Here is a 20711-nt window from a genome sequence, read left to right as displayed (position 1 = left end):
ACACACACACACACACCACACATTCAGCTTCTTGAGGTTTGCTTTGCTGGAAGTAATTTCAGTCACTCCTACTTGCTTCAAGAGTCCATTTGCTTGGAGTGTATCAGCTTCCATATTTTGACTTTGTATGACTTCTTACACTAATGTATGTCTGGAAGGAAGCAAATAGTTAAATATACTTCTTAATCTAGTAGGCCAGTTTTTGCTTTTTAATTAGAGAATTTGCTTTCAGGGGTATTCAATGTTCCAATTCCTTGTTTCGTATTGATTTTCATTCCCAGTTCTCACTTGCCAATTTCCTCTTTCTGTGAGGTTTATTACCCTGTTCTGCTTGTCTCCTTCCTTGTGCACAGAATGCCTTTAAGTGTCTTCTGCAGTGCAGACTGTGATCATGAGTTCCTTAAGTTGCAGTTTACCTTGGATAAAAAGCCCGAGTTTTTCTTGATTCTGAACACTAACTTTGCCTGATACAGTGAACTAATGAGTAGTTATTTTACGTGACAATTTGAACTATATTACACACACACCCTTGGCGTTTGGACTGCCTATTGAGACACATGTGGTTATTTTAATGGCTTTTCGTAGTAAGTTGGTACTTTTACTTCTGAGGTTTTACTATTCCCTTTATTCTTTTTTTTCTTTCTTTTTTTTTCGGAGCTGGGGACCGAAGCCAGGGCCTTGCACTTGCTAGGCAAGCGCTCTACCACTGAGCTAAATCCCCAACCCCTTATTCTCTTTATTCTTGTACTATGAACGTAGACATCACCTCACATCTATAACCCTTGCACTTGGGAAGCTGAGGCAGGAGGATATATATATGAGTCAGACCAGCCTTGGCAACAGAGTGCATTCTTGTTTGAGAAACACACAAAAATAAACTATAGACTGACACAGAGAAAGTCTTTCTCGTTTGTGGATTTTTAAAAGCAGCATTCTACACTCAGATATCTGTGTCCACGAGTTTCCCAATAGTTCTCTGTTCTTAACTATATAGGTTCTCTGGGACTTTAACCTATACTTCTAATATCTCCTACACATGAACACTTAATTTTGGTCTATTTTTCCCTAAGAATAACAACTAATATGTATTGATCGTTTAATATCAAACAGCATTCTTACAAGCACTTTCCATTAGTTTTAGTATAGTAATTTATTAATTCTTTGAGAATTTCATATAATGTATGGTAGTCACATTCATCTTTCATTCCTTCTTATAGTGTCTCTCACATCCACACCAATTTCCTTACCCACTCCCAAGTTTGCAGATGATGATGTTGATGATGGTGGTGGGGAGGGTGGTGGTGGTGGTGGTGGTGGTGGTGGTGGTGGTGGTGGTGGTGGTGGTTTTTCAAGGTGGGATTTCCTCTGTATAGTCCTGGCTGTCCTGGAACTCGCTCTGTAGACCAGGATGGCCTCAAACTCCTGTCTGCCTATGTCTACAAGTGCCTGGCTCAACTTTGCATCTTAGAAAAAACCCAGTGTGAGCAGTGCTTACTAGATACTCCCAGGCTTGAGACCCATCCACTAGAACACCGGTGACCTACCAGGGGCCATACCTTTAAACTCTCTCCTCGCCCTCTCCTAGAAGCCATCAATTGTATATTGCTTCTCCAGCCCCATAAGGTTGGTCTTTTTAAACATGGCCCAGAACTCTTGAACAGTTTGTTAGTGAGAAAGAAAATCCTAACAAAGAGAGAGCAGTTGCCAGGAGGAGTGTTGGGAGAAGAAAGCTCATTCAAATGGTTGCAGCTTTCTTGCTTGAGCACACAAAGCAGCTACCTGGAGGTCATTCCAACCAGATTAGCTAGAGGTCATCTGATAGCCTTGCTGCACAGAGGGATCTCAGGTATCCAGACCGAAGACCACAATGAGGGTGAGGCACGGAAATTAGGTATAGGCACAGGAGATCCTGCATTCCCACCACCTACCACTAGGACTTTGCACCGGGTCACTGTGCGGGGAGGGTGGGGATTGCACAGCTATTTATTACCAGAGGGGAGTGAATGCTGTTCCTGTTTGTGTTTCTGACTCAAATCTCACAGCACATAATTTTCAGTGAACTTGCTTCAGTGGAGTACTGTTAGGTCCATATTGAGCCACAAGCCAAGGCTGGAGATATGGTTCAGCAGTTAAGAGTACTGGTTGCTCTTCCAGAGGACTGAGTTCAATTCCCAGCAGCCACACATTTGTAATGGGATGTTGTTATTCCCCCTTCTGATGTGTATGAAGACAAAGAGCTCATACACATGAATAAATAAAAAATAGATCCACAAGCCAGATGCAGTACAGTGTGGTAAAGCTTATTATGAGTCCCACCAAGGAAAAGTGGAGGGAACTCATGCTTGCCAAAGCAGAGTTTGAGTGCAAACTTTTCAGGACGGCTCCCCTTATGGCTTCATGGATCTACGAACTTCTCAGGCACCCGGCTCCTCTGTAGGGCCTGTGCAGCTGAGCCCACTCTGCCTTTCTGTTCTGCATTCGTTTCTGTTTTAGTTTTGCCTACTACGTCACCCTCTCTTTCCTCTTTCTTAGCCCTCTCATTTGCCAGGCTTCTACAGCAAAGCAGGTTCCTTGCTGTTTCTGGATCTCTGGGTCCCTCCAAATCCATCCACCTAACACTGATGTTCAGCGCAGTCTCTCAGTCAACCTACCCCCATGGAGCTTTTCTTTGTTTTGATTCTGAACCAAGAAACTGGTAAGTTCTGCTTGCTTCTAAGCTGCTATTTTGGCTCCATCTAAAGCCATTTTGTGTGAGTATTTTTTAAAAATATTTGTTTATTTTATGTATTCGAGTACACTGTCACTGTCTTCAGACATACCAGAAGAGGGCATCAGATCTCATTGCAGATGGTTGTGAGCCACCATGTGGTTGCTGGGAATTGAACTTGGGACCTCAGGAAGAGCAGTCGGTGCTCAATTTGATTTTGTTTTTGTTTTTGTTTTTGGTTTGTTTTTTAGATTTATTTATTATATATAAGCACACTGCCGCTGTCCTCAGACACACCAGAAGAGGGCATCAGATCTTATTACAGACAGTTGTGAAGCCACCATGGGATTTGAACTCAGGACCTCTGGAAGAGCAGTCAATGCTCTTAACCACTGAGCCATCTCTCCAGCCCTTGTGTGAGTGAGTATTTACTTGCTATTTTTGTAACTCTTCTTTGTCTTCCTCTTGGGTTTCTTGTTCTTACTGCTCAAGTGCTTGAGAAAGACTTGAGTAAGACTTTCATTAAGATGTAATGAATAGTAAATGCCTAAGCCTTTGTGTTTGTCAGGTGTCCATCTCAAAGCCAAGCATAAAGCCTAGGTTAACAGAAGTTTCTCTTTGGGACTGAGTCTGGATGGTGAGTCCATTTCGAACCGTGGTTTGGACATGAGAATTAACTTTTGTGAGTCACAGGAAGGCAAGTCAAGATATCCTGGTTCTCATTCCTGGCAGACAATAGATTGGTGCATCAGAAGTCCATATAAACGACAGCTCTAGACCCCCCAGCCAATACCCTCCACAGGCTGTCCCTTCATTTCTGGTTGGCTTTCCTGGCCTCCCAGGCCTGCTTTGACTCGTAACTGCCGAAGGCTGGGAAGCCTTCAGTTTCATTTATCATCCTCCTTGTCTGCTGTTTCTGGTCCCAAAGTGTTATTTTGTTTCTCTTGTGGGATCAGCTAGTGTTCCTAAGTGATGATATGCATTCTCACCATGGGTCAGACAGGGTGAAGGATGGGATAAGCTTGACTTGTCTATGGAGCAAGTTCAAGCTGACACCCTGGCCTGATATTAGTTCCCATTGATTAATGATGGAAAAGGTGCTCACTTAGGCAGCACATATACTAAAAAAAATGGAACAATACAGAGAAGATTAGGCCCCTGTGCAAGGATGACACGCAAATTCGTGAAGTGTTCCTTCTAAAAAAATTAATGATGGAAAAGAAGAAAAGAACACCTGATTTTCCTCTTTTTAAAAACATGCTGCTTAAAAATATTAAAAAACAAATTAGTGCTTGTGCTGGGCTGTAGTGGCACAGGCCTTCAATCCCAGCATTGGGAGGCAGGTGGACCTCTGAGTTCGAAGCCTGCCTGGGGAGTGGGGGAGAGAGAGAAAAAGAGAGAGAGAGGGAGTTCCAGGATAGCCAGGGCTACACACAGAAACTCTGGCTCGATAACCACCCACCCCCCCCAAAAAAAAACCCCAAGCAACCAACCAACCAACCAATCCAAAACAAAATTACTGCTTGCATTTGAAAAGAGAATTATAAGTGCCAATACAAATATGAAAACATATTGCCTTTATGTGCATTCAAAGAATCCAAAGTAAATGCCAAAAAGAAGCCATTTTAATGTATCAAATGGAAAGATTTAGAAACCTTACGTAAATCTTACAGACAACGGGAAGAGGTAAAGGCTCGGGCTCTCTGCCCACAGAGACTGGGAAACCAGATTTAACTTTGGTCATGAATAGAGCAGAGAAAAGAGTTAGGAAATTTATGGTTTAGTTCACTATTCTATTGATCGTGGAAAGAGAGATCTGCACCGAGCCTGAGGGAATAAAGGCTGTAGCATTCTTTTCTTGTTTTGGGTTTTCCAGACAGGGTTTCTCTGTGTAGCCCTGACTGTCCTGGAACTCACTCCGTGGACCAAGATGGCTTCGAACTCCCCTGCCTCTGCCTCCCCAGTGATGGGAATACAGGTGTGTGTTACCACCACTCGCCTGGCGGCAGCATTCTTTAAAAGGTATTGTGACCCAGAATTGTCACCCTTTTCTCATAAATGACTCTCATCCCTAGCTCAGACAAGGAAAGAAAGTTATCCCAACGTTGGGAGGAAACGAACGCTCCAGGCATATTCTTCCTGATTGTCCATCCTGTCCTCTCAGCCACAACTAAAAGCATAGATTTAGAAACTGGCCATGAAAATGCCACATATTTATCCTTGATGACAGCTGTCGTTTTATCATCCATAAAACTGTATAACAACAAAGAATTTTACCCCCTCAAAAAAAAAAAACAAAAAACAAAAACAAAACCCAAAACCTAAAATCTGTGAACAGCAACAGAGGGAAATGACAAAACACCAAGAAACACCTAATTAATGTCTTCATACAAGGGGCCGGAGCAGCTCTGAATGCAGACACTAACTCAATAGTACGGAATGACAAGTGGGAGGGATGAGGTGCAGGATTAAGCACGACTCAGTTTCACATTCTGTCCCCACCCCACCTCATTCATCCAAGCCTCAGTGTCTTGGACGATACACTCTGGTGGGTGCACAGTAGAGTAAGATAGAACTTTGCTTGCTTTTCCTCCTCCTCCTCACACTCGATCTGTTTACCCCAGCACTGCCTGATTGCTGCCAACTCATTCTCCCCCTGACTCAGTCACTTAGATTAGAAGTTTCTGGAGGTGGCATGGAGAGATGATGTCCCATCTCTACATGGCCCCAGCTGCTCCCCATAGGGAGCTCCACTTAGAGCAGGCCTGTTCCCCAAGGCTCAGGCTTTCTTCTGAGTCCTGGATGCCCGACAGAGCACAGGGAGGTCCTTTCAGCCTTGCTATTCCAGCATTTTGGAACCCACCTTTCTATTCTTACATGGGAAAAAGGGGTCAGGAAATGGGCTTCTGCTTCATGATCGATTTTAGTCCCCTACCCCACTTTTGAACACAGAACAACAGTTGGGTGTGTGGGGAACTGTGCTGAGATTTAAAATGCTAAGCATGTGGCACAGTGCCATCCTCCAGCAAGATCCCCCTGGGTGTCAGCTCCCATCATGTGGTTCCTTTTCCTCCTAGTAACAAGGCTGCCCCATGACCTGATGGCAAATGTCAAAGCACATAAAGGTCACTTAAGAGATTAATGCGAGTTGTGTGTGGTATGCACTGCTGTACCAGGGTTCACATACAACTAAGGAGGAGAGCTTGGCTCAGGCTTTCATGGGAAACCCCTATGAACATTGCAGCCTCAGCCTGCCTGCCTCCTCTGCTGTCCTAGGTGGCCTTCTCTCATTATCACGCCTGTGATCCTGGCTCTGGCTTGGGTATTCCGCTTCCTGGTTTACTAGGTCATGTGATCTGAGAGTGCTAGAACCATCAGCACCCTAAGGAGGTGAGTGGAATGAAGAGAGCAGAGTCCAGGGACTTGGGTCTGTGCATCTGGCGGATGCTGCATGGACTCACATGCAGTGGTGTTAGGAGTCCTCTCTGCCCTTATTATGGTTCCTTAGAGGCATGCAGTGAGCGTAACCAGAGCCCCTCAACTCAGGTTGTCCTCAGCCAAAGCATGATTTATGCTGTATAGCATAGTGTATGGTGGACTGTCCTCCCAAATGTTCAAATGTCTTCTTCCCCAGGCTTCTGTCCTCTTCCAGACACGGGAGCCTTGACTTCCTCCTTCCAGTCTGTAACTTCCTTCCTTCTCTGCCTTCCCCTTGAACCCTGCTCCCTCTCTCTATCCTACTCCACCTTCTTTTTATTTGGGGGTGGTGTTTTGAGACAGGGTTTCTCTGTGTTGCTCCAGCTTTCCTGGAACTCACTCTGTAGTCTAGGTTGGCCTTGAACTCAGAGATCCACCTGCCTCTGCCTCTCGAGTACTGGGACTAAAAGCATGAACCACCACCTCCTGGCTTCCCCAACTTAATCTCATCTAGTTTTTTCCTTGCTGGTCAACCACCCTCTCACCTGAACTCTAGCAGTTCCAGATTTCTCTGGGGCAGCCCAAGGCAGGGTTACTCTGAGTTGGATCCTAAGGCTAAGAGAAAATAGGCATAGAGCACCAATGCTGTATACATGGCTTATCTTTTCAGAAGTCTCCGACTTGCAAAGTGACCTCCGCAGAAGACCAGTTACACTTCCTTTTACCCTTGAAGTTCAACTTCAGGAAATTATTTTTTTCCATCAGTCTCCAGAAGCAAAGAGAAGATCTATGCTCCTTGACCAACTAGAACATTCTGGGTCTGGCTCCAATGTCATTCCCATTTGGTCCATGGGGGTGGGGGAAGCAGAGGGTGGTCGTCCTGTCAAGGGTGATCTGGAAGGAGGTTCTGAAGGAGAGGAGGTTCTCTGCTCATCTCTGGATTGCCCTCTTGGCTTGGAGCTTGCTGTCCCATGTCCCACCCACTTCCCCACCCAGGATAAGATATGGCACCCACCAGAAACAGGAGGCAGACAGGCAGTGTTTGGTGTACAGATGTTCTTTTACCTTTGGGAGATAACGTGACAATTTCTAAAACCCTATCTCTGACCGGACGGCGCTGGCCATGCAGAGTCCAACACACATGGAAATGTAAGGTCATCCAGGCTAAGTCTCTGAATTTGAAGCTCCATTGCCTGCCATACAGCCTGCAAATACAGTGCACCATGACATCATACAGCCTGCAAATACAGGGCACCATGACATCATACAGCGAGGGCACCATGACATCATACAGCGAGGGCACCATGACATCATACAGCAAGGGCACCATGACATCATACAGCGAGGGCACCACGGAAGAACAAAAGTAGCCAAGGGGACGCCAAAGCAGAAGCTCACAGACTAATCAGGGCCAGAACGGGACATGAGCTCAAAGCTGAGTCCTAACTCTGCCTCTCTCCAGGATGACATCACTGGGCCCAAAGTCTAGCCTAATACCAGTGCTCTGATCTCACACCATAGCCGATGTCTGAGCATGGGCAGGGACGAGCTTCCCTGTAGTAGTGTGAGGTCTAAGAGGAAGGGGCCTCAGGCTTCACACTCATTTCTCCCAGTAGTCCATGATCCTTCCTGTAACTTGGAAAACAGGGGATTTCCAGGAGCTCCTTTCCCTACCCAATGACTCCACCCCATCACACACATTTACATACAGGCGCACACACATGCATTCAAACATACGTACATGGACTACTAGTGAAACTTGGGAGAAGGAAGCCATTAGTCCTGCCCTATGGTGAGCAGCAGAGGCCATGTGGCAGCCACCATTCAGTTTGTGCCCTTTGGGTGAGACAAACTGAGATCTTTATCTGACTCTGAGTGGGCAGTTGGGCCCCTCTGTCCCTGGGGCTGGCCGGCTGGCATGCTGGAAAGGAATGAATAGACCTTGAGATACTAGTGCCAGAGAAGTTGGAGGAGTATGGGTTAAGGAGCAAAAGTATCCCTTGGGCCATTCTTGGGCATTGAGAGATCACAACTTCTACCCTAGATAGGGCCTCCTGGACAGGCTGTCCTCTGCCTCTCTGGATGAGATTTCCCATGTGATGCCAGGGATGGGCCTGCGAGCTGGGAACAGAGAAACAGGGCCATACCATGGCTCTCAGCCACATCTCCTCAACCTTCCAGTGACATCATGACCCTATAAACCACAATGCCATCCTCACGGCTGTCCATACCACACAATAGCCCAGGAGCTCTTAGTCAAGCACCAGAGAAGTGGGGGGCTTGGTTCTGGAGGGGGGCTGGACATTTTAGGAAATCCTTGAACCTTACCCTCTATTTATGAAATCAACTGTTCACCTGTCTTTCAGACCACTCCAAGGGAATGCAGACGTCCAGCTCCCCTATCTCATGGCCTCTCTTTCTCCCTAGGCCCCTTGGTAGCTCTCCACTCCCTCCCAACCCCAATGTCCTGCCAGGTTGTGGAGAAACTGTAGCAGGGATGGAGGAATGCCGGTCCAAGACAGGCTGGGCTCTCTCCTCTTCTCGTGTAACAGGTGGGAGAGCACATCTCCCTCACACTTACTGGGAGATATCAGTGTCCAAGGCTTTTCTGTGGAGGGACCAGGAGACCTGAGCCACCTCACCCCTCTGGGCTCACCAGAAAGGCCCCTCTCCTTCTAGGCAGGCTCTTCACTCAGCTGCTACCTGGGCTACTACAGCAACAGTGGCACCTCTAGGATCCGATTTGAAATGTTCAGAGACGGGGTGAGCCATCACCCAGAAGACCAATGTCTGAAAAAGAAAGAGAGACTTCAGAGTTGGCCTCCTGTGTGCTCCCCTTCTCTGTCCTATTCTGAGAGCAGCTGCCTGCTTCTGGGGTCCTTCACGTCTCCAGATCCTGTGGCACACAGTAGCCATGCAGGTCATGGTTGGTAGATGGGCTTGTGGGTCTCTCGGGTGTCCCTGCAGTACTTCAGGGAGCCTGGGTAGACAGGGAAGATGGGAGAAGCAGCTTGTGGGGGAAGAGATGGCTAGAACCAACTATTTCCTGTTCTTCCCTGTCTGCAGATGCAGAGTCTCAGAAATGCCCTCAGACGGGGTTAGGAATAAGTGGCTGAGTCCAGTCCCCTGCACCATCCCCAACGGTGCTGGAGGCAATTTGGGAAGAACTGTGCACAGCTGCAGAGTATCCTTGGGCGTCCCCGCCAAGAAGGGGACAGGCCTGCGGATTGGTTCAAAAAGAACTGTTTATTTTAACTGCTCACCTGACTTAGATGGATGGATAAATCTTTGCTGTCTAGGGCATTCCTGGGAGCTCACTGGCCCAACCCTGTCCCTGTCAGGTTCAGGTGACATCTCATGAGTCCTCTGCACAAAAAGGGATTGGATGCCTGGAAGGTGGGTGGGAGGGGCTCCCTGTCTGTGTGCTGGTGACGCCCCTCAGCCCCTCAAGGAATCACACTACCTACCTTTTTAGCTGACCCTCCGAGATACCATGCCCTCTCTCACCCTATCAAGGAACCACACTACCAGGAATTGTGAAGAGCCTCGCCTACCTTTTTATTTTCCCAGCTTGGCTAGGTGGCAGATGTGCCGGCTCTATTCTTTATTCCCACAGACCAGATGCCATGACCTCATACCCATCTGCCCCCATCCCAACCTGTGGTCGCCTACCTTCAGGCACAGGGCCTGGTAAATAAAGTCCTGTGGTAGCATCCCTTCTTTGGGCCTCTCCCGCTTTCGGCCAATGGGGAGGCAACAGGTTTGCCAGACTCTGGCGATTCTCTGGATGCAGAGGAAAAGGACTGGGCTGTGAAGGTTTTTGCGGTGTGGGATGCGGTTCCTTAGGCCCTCAGCAGAGACCTAAAATGGAGGGGCCCCGGCCGTGCCGCCTGCGCCCCCCGCCGCAGTCTCGAGGCACCGTGTGGCCCCGCTGTCCTTACTGTGGCGGCCAGGACGGCGCGGAAGGCACGGGTGACCCTCTCCGCTGCGGCGGGGAGCGTTTGCTCACTCGATCCGCACCTGCAGGCGGACGTTGAGCATCACGGAGGCCACCATGTAGAAGTAGGGGAAGTTCACGCGCAGGCGCCAGGCCAGGTCGAAGAAGGTGAGCAGCGTGCGTGTGAGCCCCTTGCAGAAGGCACCGTAGGAGCTGCGCGTCGCAGCCCAACGCGACAGTCGCAGTGCCAGGCCAGACAGGGCCGCCGCCGCAGCAGCAGCAGAGAGGGCCGCAGTCACCGCCATTGGCCTGGCTCAGCTGCTCACCTGCTGCAGAGCCAGCTCACTGTGCCGAGCCACGCCACCCCACGCTGTCCGCAGCCCCGCCCTAGGGCTCCCAGGTCCTTGCAGCCTCCAGTGCTCCACCCCCAGCACCGCTGCCTTTGTAGCTCTCCGCCCTCCCTCCAGACCTGCGACTGCTCAGCGCCGCCCCCTCTCTGCCGGCTTGAGGCTGAAGCCCTCCACTGGTTCGGCAGGTATCATTAACTCATCCCGGGTCCAGCTGCTGCAGAATGGCTGTAGTGGGAGGGCCAGACTTGCTTCACCCCACTGATGCAGTCCCACGGATAGGAACCCTCTCTCCACGAAGTTCCACACCTTCCAAGTGCCTGTCCCACCTGTTCAGCTTGTTCCTAGTGTGTACAAAGACGGAGTGGCCTGGAAGGTATGCTGCTAGGATTCGCTGGGGAAATCAAGGAATGGGGGGGGGGTTCAGGGCTAGCTCTTAGGGACTATTGTTATTTCAATAGGAAATTCTCTCCTATGCGCGATAACACCCTTCACTGTCTCCAGGAAGCCAGGCCAAAGGGCGCATTGAACCTTTCTTCATTCTCATAGTATACTTAACTGTCCCACACAGTGCCATCAGATTAATGGTGCATGCATTTTGTTCCCTTTTCTGTTGTATTTGCTGGTCCCTCTTTCATGTTAACATCTAATCTTTATATCAACAGGTTCAACCAAATCCAGCCCAAAGCCAGATCGGCTCTGGAGATGCAGGGCGGTGTTTAGTCACCTATGCAAAGGCGAGGGCAAAAGAGCCAAAATCCCACATTGCAGTGTGAAGCTCAACCACGGTGTTGAGTAGGTTAAGCACAGTAAGTGCATTTTTGTCTTAGGATGTATTCGACTTACAATTGGTTTGTCTAGATGTAAGGGGTGTAAATCAAAGATCATCTGCATACACTGACACGGAGTAGAGCGATCCGTCTACTCCAAGGGGTAGAGTTACTCTCTAGTTACTCTCGAGGCTCTGTGTATCCATATAATTTTAGAATCAACATGTCTGTGAGAGCAAAAAGGTATTGCTAGAAATTGTGTCAAATAAATAGACCAATTTCAGGGAGAAACTGACACCATTTCTATGCCGATTGTACTGTCATGAACAGAATCTCTGTTCATCAAGCTGGGTTTTGTTTGTTTGTTTGTTTGTTTGTTTCTTTTATTGACATTGAGATCTTTATATATTTGTTAAAAGTACTCTAAACTAATATTTTCTTTGAAAGCATTATAAATGTTTTTGAACTTTTGATCTCAATTTCCACATGTTTGTTCATTATTAGTATATAGAAAAAATATATATTGTATGTATATGTATGTATGTATATATATGTGTATATGTGTATGTATGTGTATATGTGTATGTATATATATTCCTGTGTGGATACATAGGCATGTGAAGGTGTTCGTGCATGCCTGTGTGCAGAGGCAAAAGGACAAACCAAGGAAGACGACCCCCTTTGTTTTTTGGATAGTCATTTAATGGCCAGGAACCCGCCAAGTCGACCTGAAGGCCAGCGAGCCTCGGGATCTGCATGTCTTTGACTTCCCAAGGCCTGGGATTAAAAACATATGCCACTGCCCAGCGTAATGACACAAGCCTTTGATCCTAAGGACTCAGGAGGCATGGGCCAAGCAAACCTCTGCAAGTTTCCAGACAGCCTAGTCTACATAACAAGTCCCAGGCTGCTTCCAACAAAACCTCCAACCATCCACAAACAAGCAAGCAAGCAGTACACACACACACACACACACACACACACACACACACACACACACACACACGTCCTTACATGCCTCACTTTTTACATGTGTTCTGGGGGTGCAAATCAGGTCCTCTCCCTTTGTGCTTTACTTTCTGAACCATCCTCCTACCCTTGAAATATAAATGTCTGTGTGTTCATCCTGTGTCCCATTAAGGAGTTCAACTCTTTCTTGGTTTCTTTTTTCTCAGCACAGGGAAACTTTGTAACTAGAATATCACATCTTGTACAAGTTAGGGCAGTTCCTTTGGTCCTTTCTAATCGTTATATCCATTCCTTGTCTCATTGCAGTGGCTAGAATTCACAGTGCAAGGCAGAATGATGAGAGTTTGCTGCCATAATGGATGTGTAGCAGTAAATGCATTTCCTACCTCACTGATACTGAATATTTTTAAAATTACTATTATCATAAACTTTCATGCATCTAACTCTGATTCACAGTCTCAATCTTGCCTGGAACTCATTATATAGCCTAGTCTAGCCTTACTTTTGTGTTACTATTTTAAATGAACAGTGTCTTATGCCAGACACACACAAAATATTTGAATGTACGTATGTGCATCCTTGCAGGGGCACATATCTGCTCTCCCTGTCTGTCCCCATCCGTCTCTGTCTCTCTGTCTCTCTGTCTCTCTGTCTCTGTCTCTCTCTGTCTCTCTCTCTCTCAGTCTTTCTCGGTGTGTGTGTGTGTGTGTGTGTGTGTGTGTCTGTGCTTGTACTTGCAGAGGCTGGAAGAACTTGTCAAGATCTCATCACTAGAACTACTTTACAGGTATTGGCTAGACACTTGGATAGCTGTTATGTGGTCTTGGGATTTGAACTCCATTTTTCATTATTGACATTTTCATAAGTGCACATCAAGTACATTTAACTGCTAAGCCAGCTAGCTCTCCAGTCCCTAGTGAAAGACTTCTTTTCTTTCAAGTAGTGTTTGCACGTGAACTACAACCTAACCTCAACTGTTTCTACTCACTATAATTCCAGACTTTTCCATCTACAACACTAGATTGGGATATTATTACCTAGGCACGGAAATATAAAACACCCAAAGATACATTAATTAGTGTCATGGTTGTAGTTAAAAAAAAAAAAACCGGGATTGGGGATTTAGCTCAGTGGTAGAGCGCTTGCCTAGGAAGCACAAGGCCCTGGGTTCGGTCCCCAGCTCCGAAAAAAAAAAAAAGAACCAAAAAAAAAAAAAAAAAAACCTTCAGCTGGGCTTGTTGCCGCATGCCTTTAGTCCCAGCACTTGGGAGGCAGAGACAGGCAGATCTACCTGAGTTGTGAATTCAAGGCCAGTCTGATATCTACAGAGCAAGTTCCAGGACAGCCAAGGCTACACAGAAAAACCCTGTCTCAAACACCTCTCCCCAGAAAAAATTCAAACAAGCCGTGTATTTAAAGGAAGTAGGCAGCAAAAGTAGGTAGATACGGTAGTGCATGCTTACAATCCCAGAACTTAGGAGGCTGAGTCAGAACCAAGTCCAGCCCTGCCTACATACTGAGTTCAAGAACAGCCTGGACTACATAGCAACACCTGAGGTTTGGACTGCTAATGAAGACAGTTGCTAAGGTCTTCAAGGTTAGCTTCTTTTGCATATTAGAAAATCAACCCTTGGGGTACATTCAAGGGAAATATAAATGTTTTGGGTGTATTGCTCTTCCTGTTAGATTGGCACCTTTATTTTAAAACTTCCTTCAAATAACTCTATTGAGATAAAGTTTTCTACTGGGTGACCTCAAAATTTGGTCCAACATAACCCAACCTATGAGTAGGGTCTTCCAAGAAGCTACTGAACAGATCAAATAATAATTGTCTGTGAGACTTAAGCTTTCTATAAGTTCCTCCTCTGGAGGAGGCAACTCTGGAGATTGCTGGGCTAATGTTTATACCCTGAGTGTGGGCTGTTACTTCCTCAGACTATGCCAGAAGTAGAGAGTGGGAGACAGAATGAAGACAATATAAACGCTATAACAATTGCCTGTTTTCTGAGATTCTCCCATTCATTTCCTGAGAAATGTAATGTAAGCCTTTGAGTTATTTTTATGGTTCTAAAAATGTTGATTTCAATGATTAGCTCATAATCTGACTGATATTTTGGAGAACAGAAATATTTGTGCTTTTACTTTGCCATTTTTATCTTGTCATGTTTTGATGAAAAATGGACAATTTAAATAATACTGTAACAACTTTAGACATCAATCCCTCTTGGGCATACTGTTCTTGTTTAATTTTTTGTTGAATTAATTGGCTACACTATTTTATCAACATTGATTTCCTTGAAACTCAAAGAGCAACAATGAGTAAATACTTTATATAATATTAGAACAATTTAGTGATTATATAACAATGGAAAAATAACGTGGTTACTAGGACATATAAGTAATATTATATAGACGAAGATTATATTTAGGAATATATGTATATATATATATATACACAAATAAGCATTGTAACAACAATTAAAAAAACAGGTCATGACTTTGAAAGAGAGAAAGGAGGGGTTAAGAGGGGAAGAAAGGGAAGAAATATGTAATTATATTATCTCAAAAATAAATAAAAGAAAAACAAAGCGAACATATATTGTTCCTGACATTAATACAGCAGCAGTTCCAGCTTTCTTTTGGGTACTTTTTGCATGTCTTTATGAAATGTATTTTTGAATGGTACATAGCAATTATTATTTGAAGGGATATATGTGATAGTTCAATATATTTCCTCACACTTTTTTTTTTTTGGTTCTTTTTTTTTCGGAGCTGGGGACCGAACCCAGGGCCTTGCGCTTCCTAGGTAAGCGCTCTACCACTGAGCTAAATCCCCAGCCCCTCCTCACACTTTTTTAGTTTACTTTTTTGAGCATTGTGAACATGACTACTCAATTCACATTGTTTTCATTCCTTTCCCTTTCACGTTCCTCTCTTAAGTTCCCAGCCACTTCTGTAATTAACATTGTCACATGCATGCACACAGACACACATGTGCGCATATTTAAAACCTATTGCTTTCTACACTTCTACTTTCTGAGTTATTTTGTATTTAAATTTCAGGTGTGGCTCTTGTTGACATTATTCCGTTGGATTATACTTTTAAAAAAATCTACTAAGGGGAGCTAGAGATAAGGTTAAGAGCACTGGCTACTCTTCCAGAGGACACAGGTTCAACTCCCAATACATGAAAGCTCACAACTCTCTGTAACTCCAGTCCTAAGAGATCAACGCTCTTTACTGGCCTCTGTGGGCACTGCACACATGTGGTGTACTAACATATATGCAGGCAAAAAAAAATGTACTTGGAACATTTTAAAAGAATGATTTTATCATTTTATGATAAATGATTACATTTTATTTTATTTTATTTTTCCAGGACAGGGTTTCTCTATGTAACCCCTGGCTGTCATGGAACTTCATAGAATAGGCTGGCCTCAGACTCAGGGATTCCCCTGCCTCTGTCCTGAGTGCATCACCACCTGGCTACATTCTTACTAACTATTTAGTCCATTCAAATAGAATGTTATTGCGACCTGGGAAAAGGCTCAGTGGTTTAAAGCTCTTCAAGAGGACCCAGGTTTGATTCCCACTATGCACATGGTGACTCACAAGTGATCTTGAGCCTTCTTCTGACCTCCTCAGGCAACAGACATGCACTTAATACTCAGAATCAATACACTCAGGCAAAAGCCATTCCCATAATTTTTTTAAAAACTTAAATTAATGTGATTACTAATAAGATAGGATTGTACAGTGGCCATTTTGTTATTTCTGTATTTTATATTGTGTCCTATATCCTTAATATTTGTTTTGTTTTTTTTATTTTATTGCATTTCATTTGAAGTAGATGCTTTTCTGGCACATAATTTCACTTTGAGTGTGTGTGTGTGTGTGTGTGTGTGTGTTGTATACAAAGGTATATGGGTAAGTGTACTTGCCTGCACGAGATATCTTCCTCACGTGCCTTCCCTCTAATTTTTGAGAAAAGGTCTCATAGTGAACCTAGAGCTCACTGTTTCTTGGCTAGATTGGCTGCTGGCTAATGGCCCTTCAGTGACCTATGTGTCTCCAATCATGCTACCTGATCTCCTGGTGCCTGGGTTACAGGTATGCCACCACGTCCAGACTTTTACACAGGGACTGGGGGTCTGAACACAGGTCTTTATGCTTGTACATCAAACACTTTACACACTCAGCCATCTTCCTAGTCTGTACCTTATGCTTTGGAAACTGGGTCAGTCCTGGAGATGGCCCTGTCTTTGCCTTCCTAGTGCTGATGTCATCAGCACGCACATGAGTCAGGCTTTTAACTCTGGGTTCTAGGGATTCAATTCATGTCTGTTCCCTTGCTATTTTCTTTTGTTTTATTACATTAATTGTTTTTAGATGGGGCCTCACTACGTAGCATGAGTGCATGCATGTGCGTCCCCCTCACAACCTATTGAGTCCATTTGGTGTTGCTTGTTATATTCATGTTTGGGGCTAACTACTTGGGATTGGATCACCTTTAAGAGCTTATTCCTGAAGAAAAGTGATTGCTTCTCTCTGGCAGCAGTTGACTGACTGCCTGTAGCTCTTTATCTAGGAGTGAGACCTCGTGAAATTCCTGCCATCTATGCTAAATTGGTATTGTTGGTCTTTGTTTAGGCAACCATACTGTTGAGATTTCATTGGTTCACCTTCACTGTTATATCTGGAAGACACTAACAACAGATGCCTAGTCTTCTGGATCTTAAAATAGTCCCTCCCTCTCTTCGGAGATGTTCCTCGAGCCTTAGTGGTTGCATTGGAGATTTAATAACTGAGCTTCGTATCCCCATGATTGGCACTTGTTCTCTGCATTTTGATCAGACATAGATTTAAAAAAAACCCTGTAGTTTTAGTCTGGTTTCTCAGTGCTTATCCTGGTGAGTATAATTAATGTCTTAATCTAGAACAATTGAGTTTAATTTATATCCTAATTTCAGCAGTATAATAAAACTTTTATTACTTTATGGCTACCAGAGAGCCTCTAGTGGCCTTCTTCATAATGCTGGTATTACAAAGACTTGTAACTTGGGATCCAAGAGTGTTTCTATAAGCTAATGTGTAAAGGTATAGTGTCTCTTATGACCTCCTCTCAGAGTACAACATTCTATCACATGCTTTCCTTTTGTAGCCATCTCAAACACGCCCACATTCAAAGACAAGGGATAGACACCTTTTATGTTGATGGAAACATAGCAAATACTTTGCAGAAATACATTATAACTGTTACAACAGGTTAAAAACTCAGGCAGTTGGGTGGTGGTGATGCATACCTTTTATCCCAGCACTTGGGAGGCAGTGGCAGGCGGCAACTCTGTGAGTTGGAAGCCAGCCTTGTCTACACAGTGAGTTCCAGGACAGCCAGAGCTACACAGAGAAACTGTCTAAAAAATACTCCAATGAACCAACAAACAGAAATCCAAAAGAGAGATCAAGACTTGGAGCCTTCGTCAAGGCCATCTGTTTGATAAACAGAGACTTTCTTTTTTTTTTAAGTCATGACATCATTTAATCCTTTGCCCCGCCTGATAATTCTTTTTTTTTTTTATTAACTTGAGTATTTCTTATATACATTTCAAGTGTTATTCCCTTTCCCGGTATCCGGGCAAACATCCCCCTCCCCCCTCCCCTTCCTTATGGGTGTTCCCCTCCCAACCCTCCCCCCATTGCCGCCCTCCCCCCACCAGTCTAGTTCACTGGGGGTTCAGTCTTTCTTAATACTAATCCCAACATTTGTTTGTTTGATGTGCTGGGGTAGGGTATCCCCGGGGAGGGGGGCTCCTCTCTTACACAGGACAAGGGACTGTGTGAGGGAACCAGAAGAGGGGGGTCAGTAATTGGGATGTAAAATGGATAAATAAATTAATGGAAAAATCCAAAAAAAAAAGAAGAGAAAAAAGTGAGGAAATTGGGATAAGGAGTACAGACATCCTTTTCTTTCCCCGGTGTGTGTGTGTATGTTCCTTTTCTTCCCCTGGTATGTGTGTATGTGTGTGTTTGGGTACATGTATGTGTCTCCCTTTGTGTGTGCCTATGTATGTTTATGTCTGCATATGTGTGTCACTGTGTGTCTGTCTCTTTGTATGTGTTTGAGTGCATATCTGTGTATTTGTCTGTGTGTATGTCTTTGTATGTGTCTCTCTGTATGTGTGCATGTACATCTGTGTGTGTCTCTGTGTATGTGTGTGTCTATGTGCACGTCTGAGTGTGTATGTGTGTGTGCATGTATGCATGTGTCTGTGTGAGACTGTGTATATGTGTCCATCTGCATGTGTACCTGTGTGTGTCTGTGTGTGTATGCCTGTATGCATGTGTCTGTGTCTATGTATGTGTGCCTGAGTGTCTGTGTGTCTATAAATGTGCCTGCGTGCATGTGTGTCTGTGTGTGTCTTATGTGTGTGTCTGTGTGTCTAGGTATGTGTGTCTATATGTCTGTGTGTGTCTCTGTGTCAGTGTGTCTATGTGTCTGTCTGTGTGCCTGTGTACATGTGCGTCTCTGTGTGTGTTTGTGTGTCTGTGTGTGTCTACGTCTGTATCTGTGACTATGTGTGTCTATGTGTGTATGCCTCTGTGTGTGTCTGTGTGTGTATGTCTGTATGTTTCTGTGGGGGGGGGCTGTGTGTGCCTCTGTGTGTGTGTGTGTGTGTGTGTGTGTGTGTGTGTGTGTGTGTGTGTGTGTGTGTGTGATCATGTAAATAGCATTTTAGGATGAGAGACTCCAACTTTTCCAGGATGAGTTGTCTGGAGGGAATGAAAATGTTTCCTTTCACTCCAGATCAAGATGAAGGGCCTTGATTGCTTCTCCTTTTACAATCACATAAGAAGGGAATCTAAGGGTGACTATATATCTGAAAACATGTAGAATATGAATTTTAAAATATGAATACTCATATTTTAAAATATGAGTAAATAGGTTTCTCTTAGGGCCAAGGTATGTTGTGATTGTCAGAAAGAGCTTCAAAAGAGCTGGAAGAGGTAACCTATACTATATCGCTGAGTGGAGAAGAGAATCTACCCCCTCACAGATTCTGTAGTGTTAAGTACCTCAACTGTGGACTGAGAAAACAGATTATCATGACTGAAAGACTCAGAGTTGAATTCCCTTCCCATTACACAGACACTACAAATGACTACAGATGACGATGTGCAGACCGAATGCAGGCACTGACAGAGGGAAAAGAAGGCAGCCTGTGCAGTTGCCTGGAAGAGCCCAACACTGGCACCCTTCAAGCCATGGGGACTGCGGTGCAAAGGGGAAGAAGTGGCACTTCTTCTGCCACCTTCAGTGAGCCGCCAGGGGACTGACTTCCCTATTTGTCAGCCTTAGATGAACAAACTTGGCATGCAAGGAAGCAAGCCCCGCTGATTCAGGAAGAAAGCACTGTGGGAAACCTTAAAGGGACTCCTGTGGCTTCTGTCTGCTCTCAGGAGAGGCAAGGATCAGATCTTGGGGGTAAATATTCTGAGCCTGCCTTGAGGAAGCAATACTACATGTAGTTGGTTTGACCTTCTCTGTTTACTCAGACAGTATTCAAATTGTAATATATAATTTCATAGGACATTTTTTTTCTTAACCGAGGGAAGGTGACATTCATGGAGATGGAATTGGGAGGAACCCAATCTCTGTTCCTGTTCCTTCACAAGAAAGATGGTAAAGACGGCAAGCCAGTGGAAGGAGAGGCCAGGACTCTAACTAGAATGGCCATAAATGAAATCCCTATGTTCTATAGCTTTTAGGATGCTTACCAGATTTTATAAACACAAGTGTTTGAAAAATGATGTTTAAGCTGGGCATAGTGGCACACACCTTTACTCCCAGCTTTTGGGAGGCAGAGGCAGGTATTCAAGGCATTCAAGGCCAGCCTGGTCTACAGAGCAAGTTCTAGGACAGCCAGGGCTACACAGAGAAACCCTGTCTTGAAAAAAAAAAACAAAGAGGTTTTAAAGTAGCAATAGAATGAAACCTATTTTTCAATTACAGTATAGCAAAACCAAAAATTAAAAATGACAATGGCAAAAATAAAACTGAAAATGGCTAAGAAGGGGAAACCTAATGCAAACTACCATAACAATTTCATAATCAAGAAAATTATGTATAAAAATTATAGACTTTGATCAAAGCTATGTTTAAGAGAAAACCCATAAACTCAAGTGTTCTTATTATTACATTAAAAATAAATAAAGTACAACATGTCAGATATGTATTAATGCTGACACTGTGTAGGACATGCACACAATATATCTCATTTAATATTTCTAATAGTTATGAGGTGAGTCCTGCTTATTACCCTTTATGATAGGAGTTAAGTCCTCTATATGTCCCAATTAAGCATATGTATGCAACATACTAATAATGTAACTTGAATCCAAGAGTTATTTCACATGCGTCTTCATTTAATGCCATGAGTGGTCATTAATGGTCATTCTATACAGGGCACATTAAGTAACAAAGGAGTGAATATAAGATGTTTTCTACCCTGTATAAATGTACTCATGATATAGATGAGGGGAAGGATGCAGTCCATATTATGATT

The 20711-nt window shown here is 44.6% G+C and overlaps 1 protein-coding gene, 1 long non-coding RNA gene and 1 other non-coding gene across 3 annotated transcripts; 2 read left to right on the top strand and 1 right to left on the bottom strand.

Moving 5' to 3' along the window:
- The first annotated feature begins 3804 nt into the window (after positions 1-3804).
- Positions 3805-3910, top strand: LOC120099410 (U6 spliceosomal RNA). Its single transcript, XR_005498598.1, has one exon. It is a non-coding gene; the product is annotated as a U6 spliceosomal RNA (small nuclear RNA).
- A 3255-nt stretch (positions 3911-7165) lies between these two features.
- Smim10l2a (small integral membrane protein 10 like 2A) lies at positions 7166-10488 on the bottom strand. Its single transcript, NM_001419687.1, has 2 exons — positions 9797-10488; positions 7166-8914 (listed from the first exon to the last, which is right to left on the bottom strand). Exon 1 carries the CDS (start codon positions 10364-10366, stop codon positions 10130-10132), a length of 237 nt encoding a protein of 78 aa, NP_001406616.1. The 5' UTR covers positions 10367-10488; the 3' UTR covers positions 7166-8914; positions 9797-10129.
- Positions 10387-20373, top strand: LOC120099129 (uncharacterized). Its single transcript, XR_005498082.2, has 3 exons — positions 10387-10784; positions 11074-11217; positions 19295-20373. It is a non-coding gene; the product is annotated as an uncharacterized LOC120099129 (long non-coding RNA).
- Positions 20374-20711: the final 338 nt, after the last annotated feature.

Source organism: Rattus norvegicus, chromosome X (genome assembly GCF_036323735.1).
Source record: "Rattus norvegicus strain BN/NHsdMcwi chromosome X, GRCr8, whole genome shotgun sequence".
Taxonomy (NCBI): domain Eukaryota; kingdom Metazoa; phylum Chordata; class Mammalia; order Rodentia; family Muridae; genus Rattus; species Rattus norvegicus.
The sequence above is the reverse complement of the archived record's forward strand: the minus strand, read 5'-3'. Positions and strand labels throughout refer to the sequence as shown.

Excerpts from the sequence above, each read along its gene's own strand:
- Smim10l2a (NM_001419687.1), bottom strand. The coding sequence starts at position 10,366 with ATGGCGGTGACTGCGGCCCTCTCTGCTGCTGCTGCGGCGGCGGCCCTG.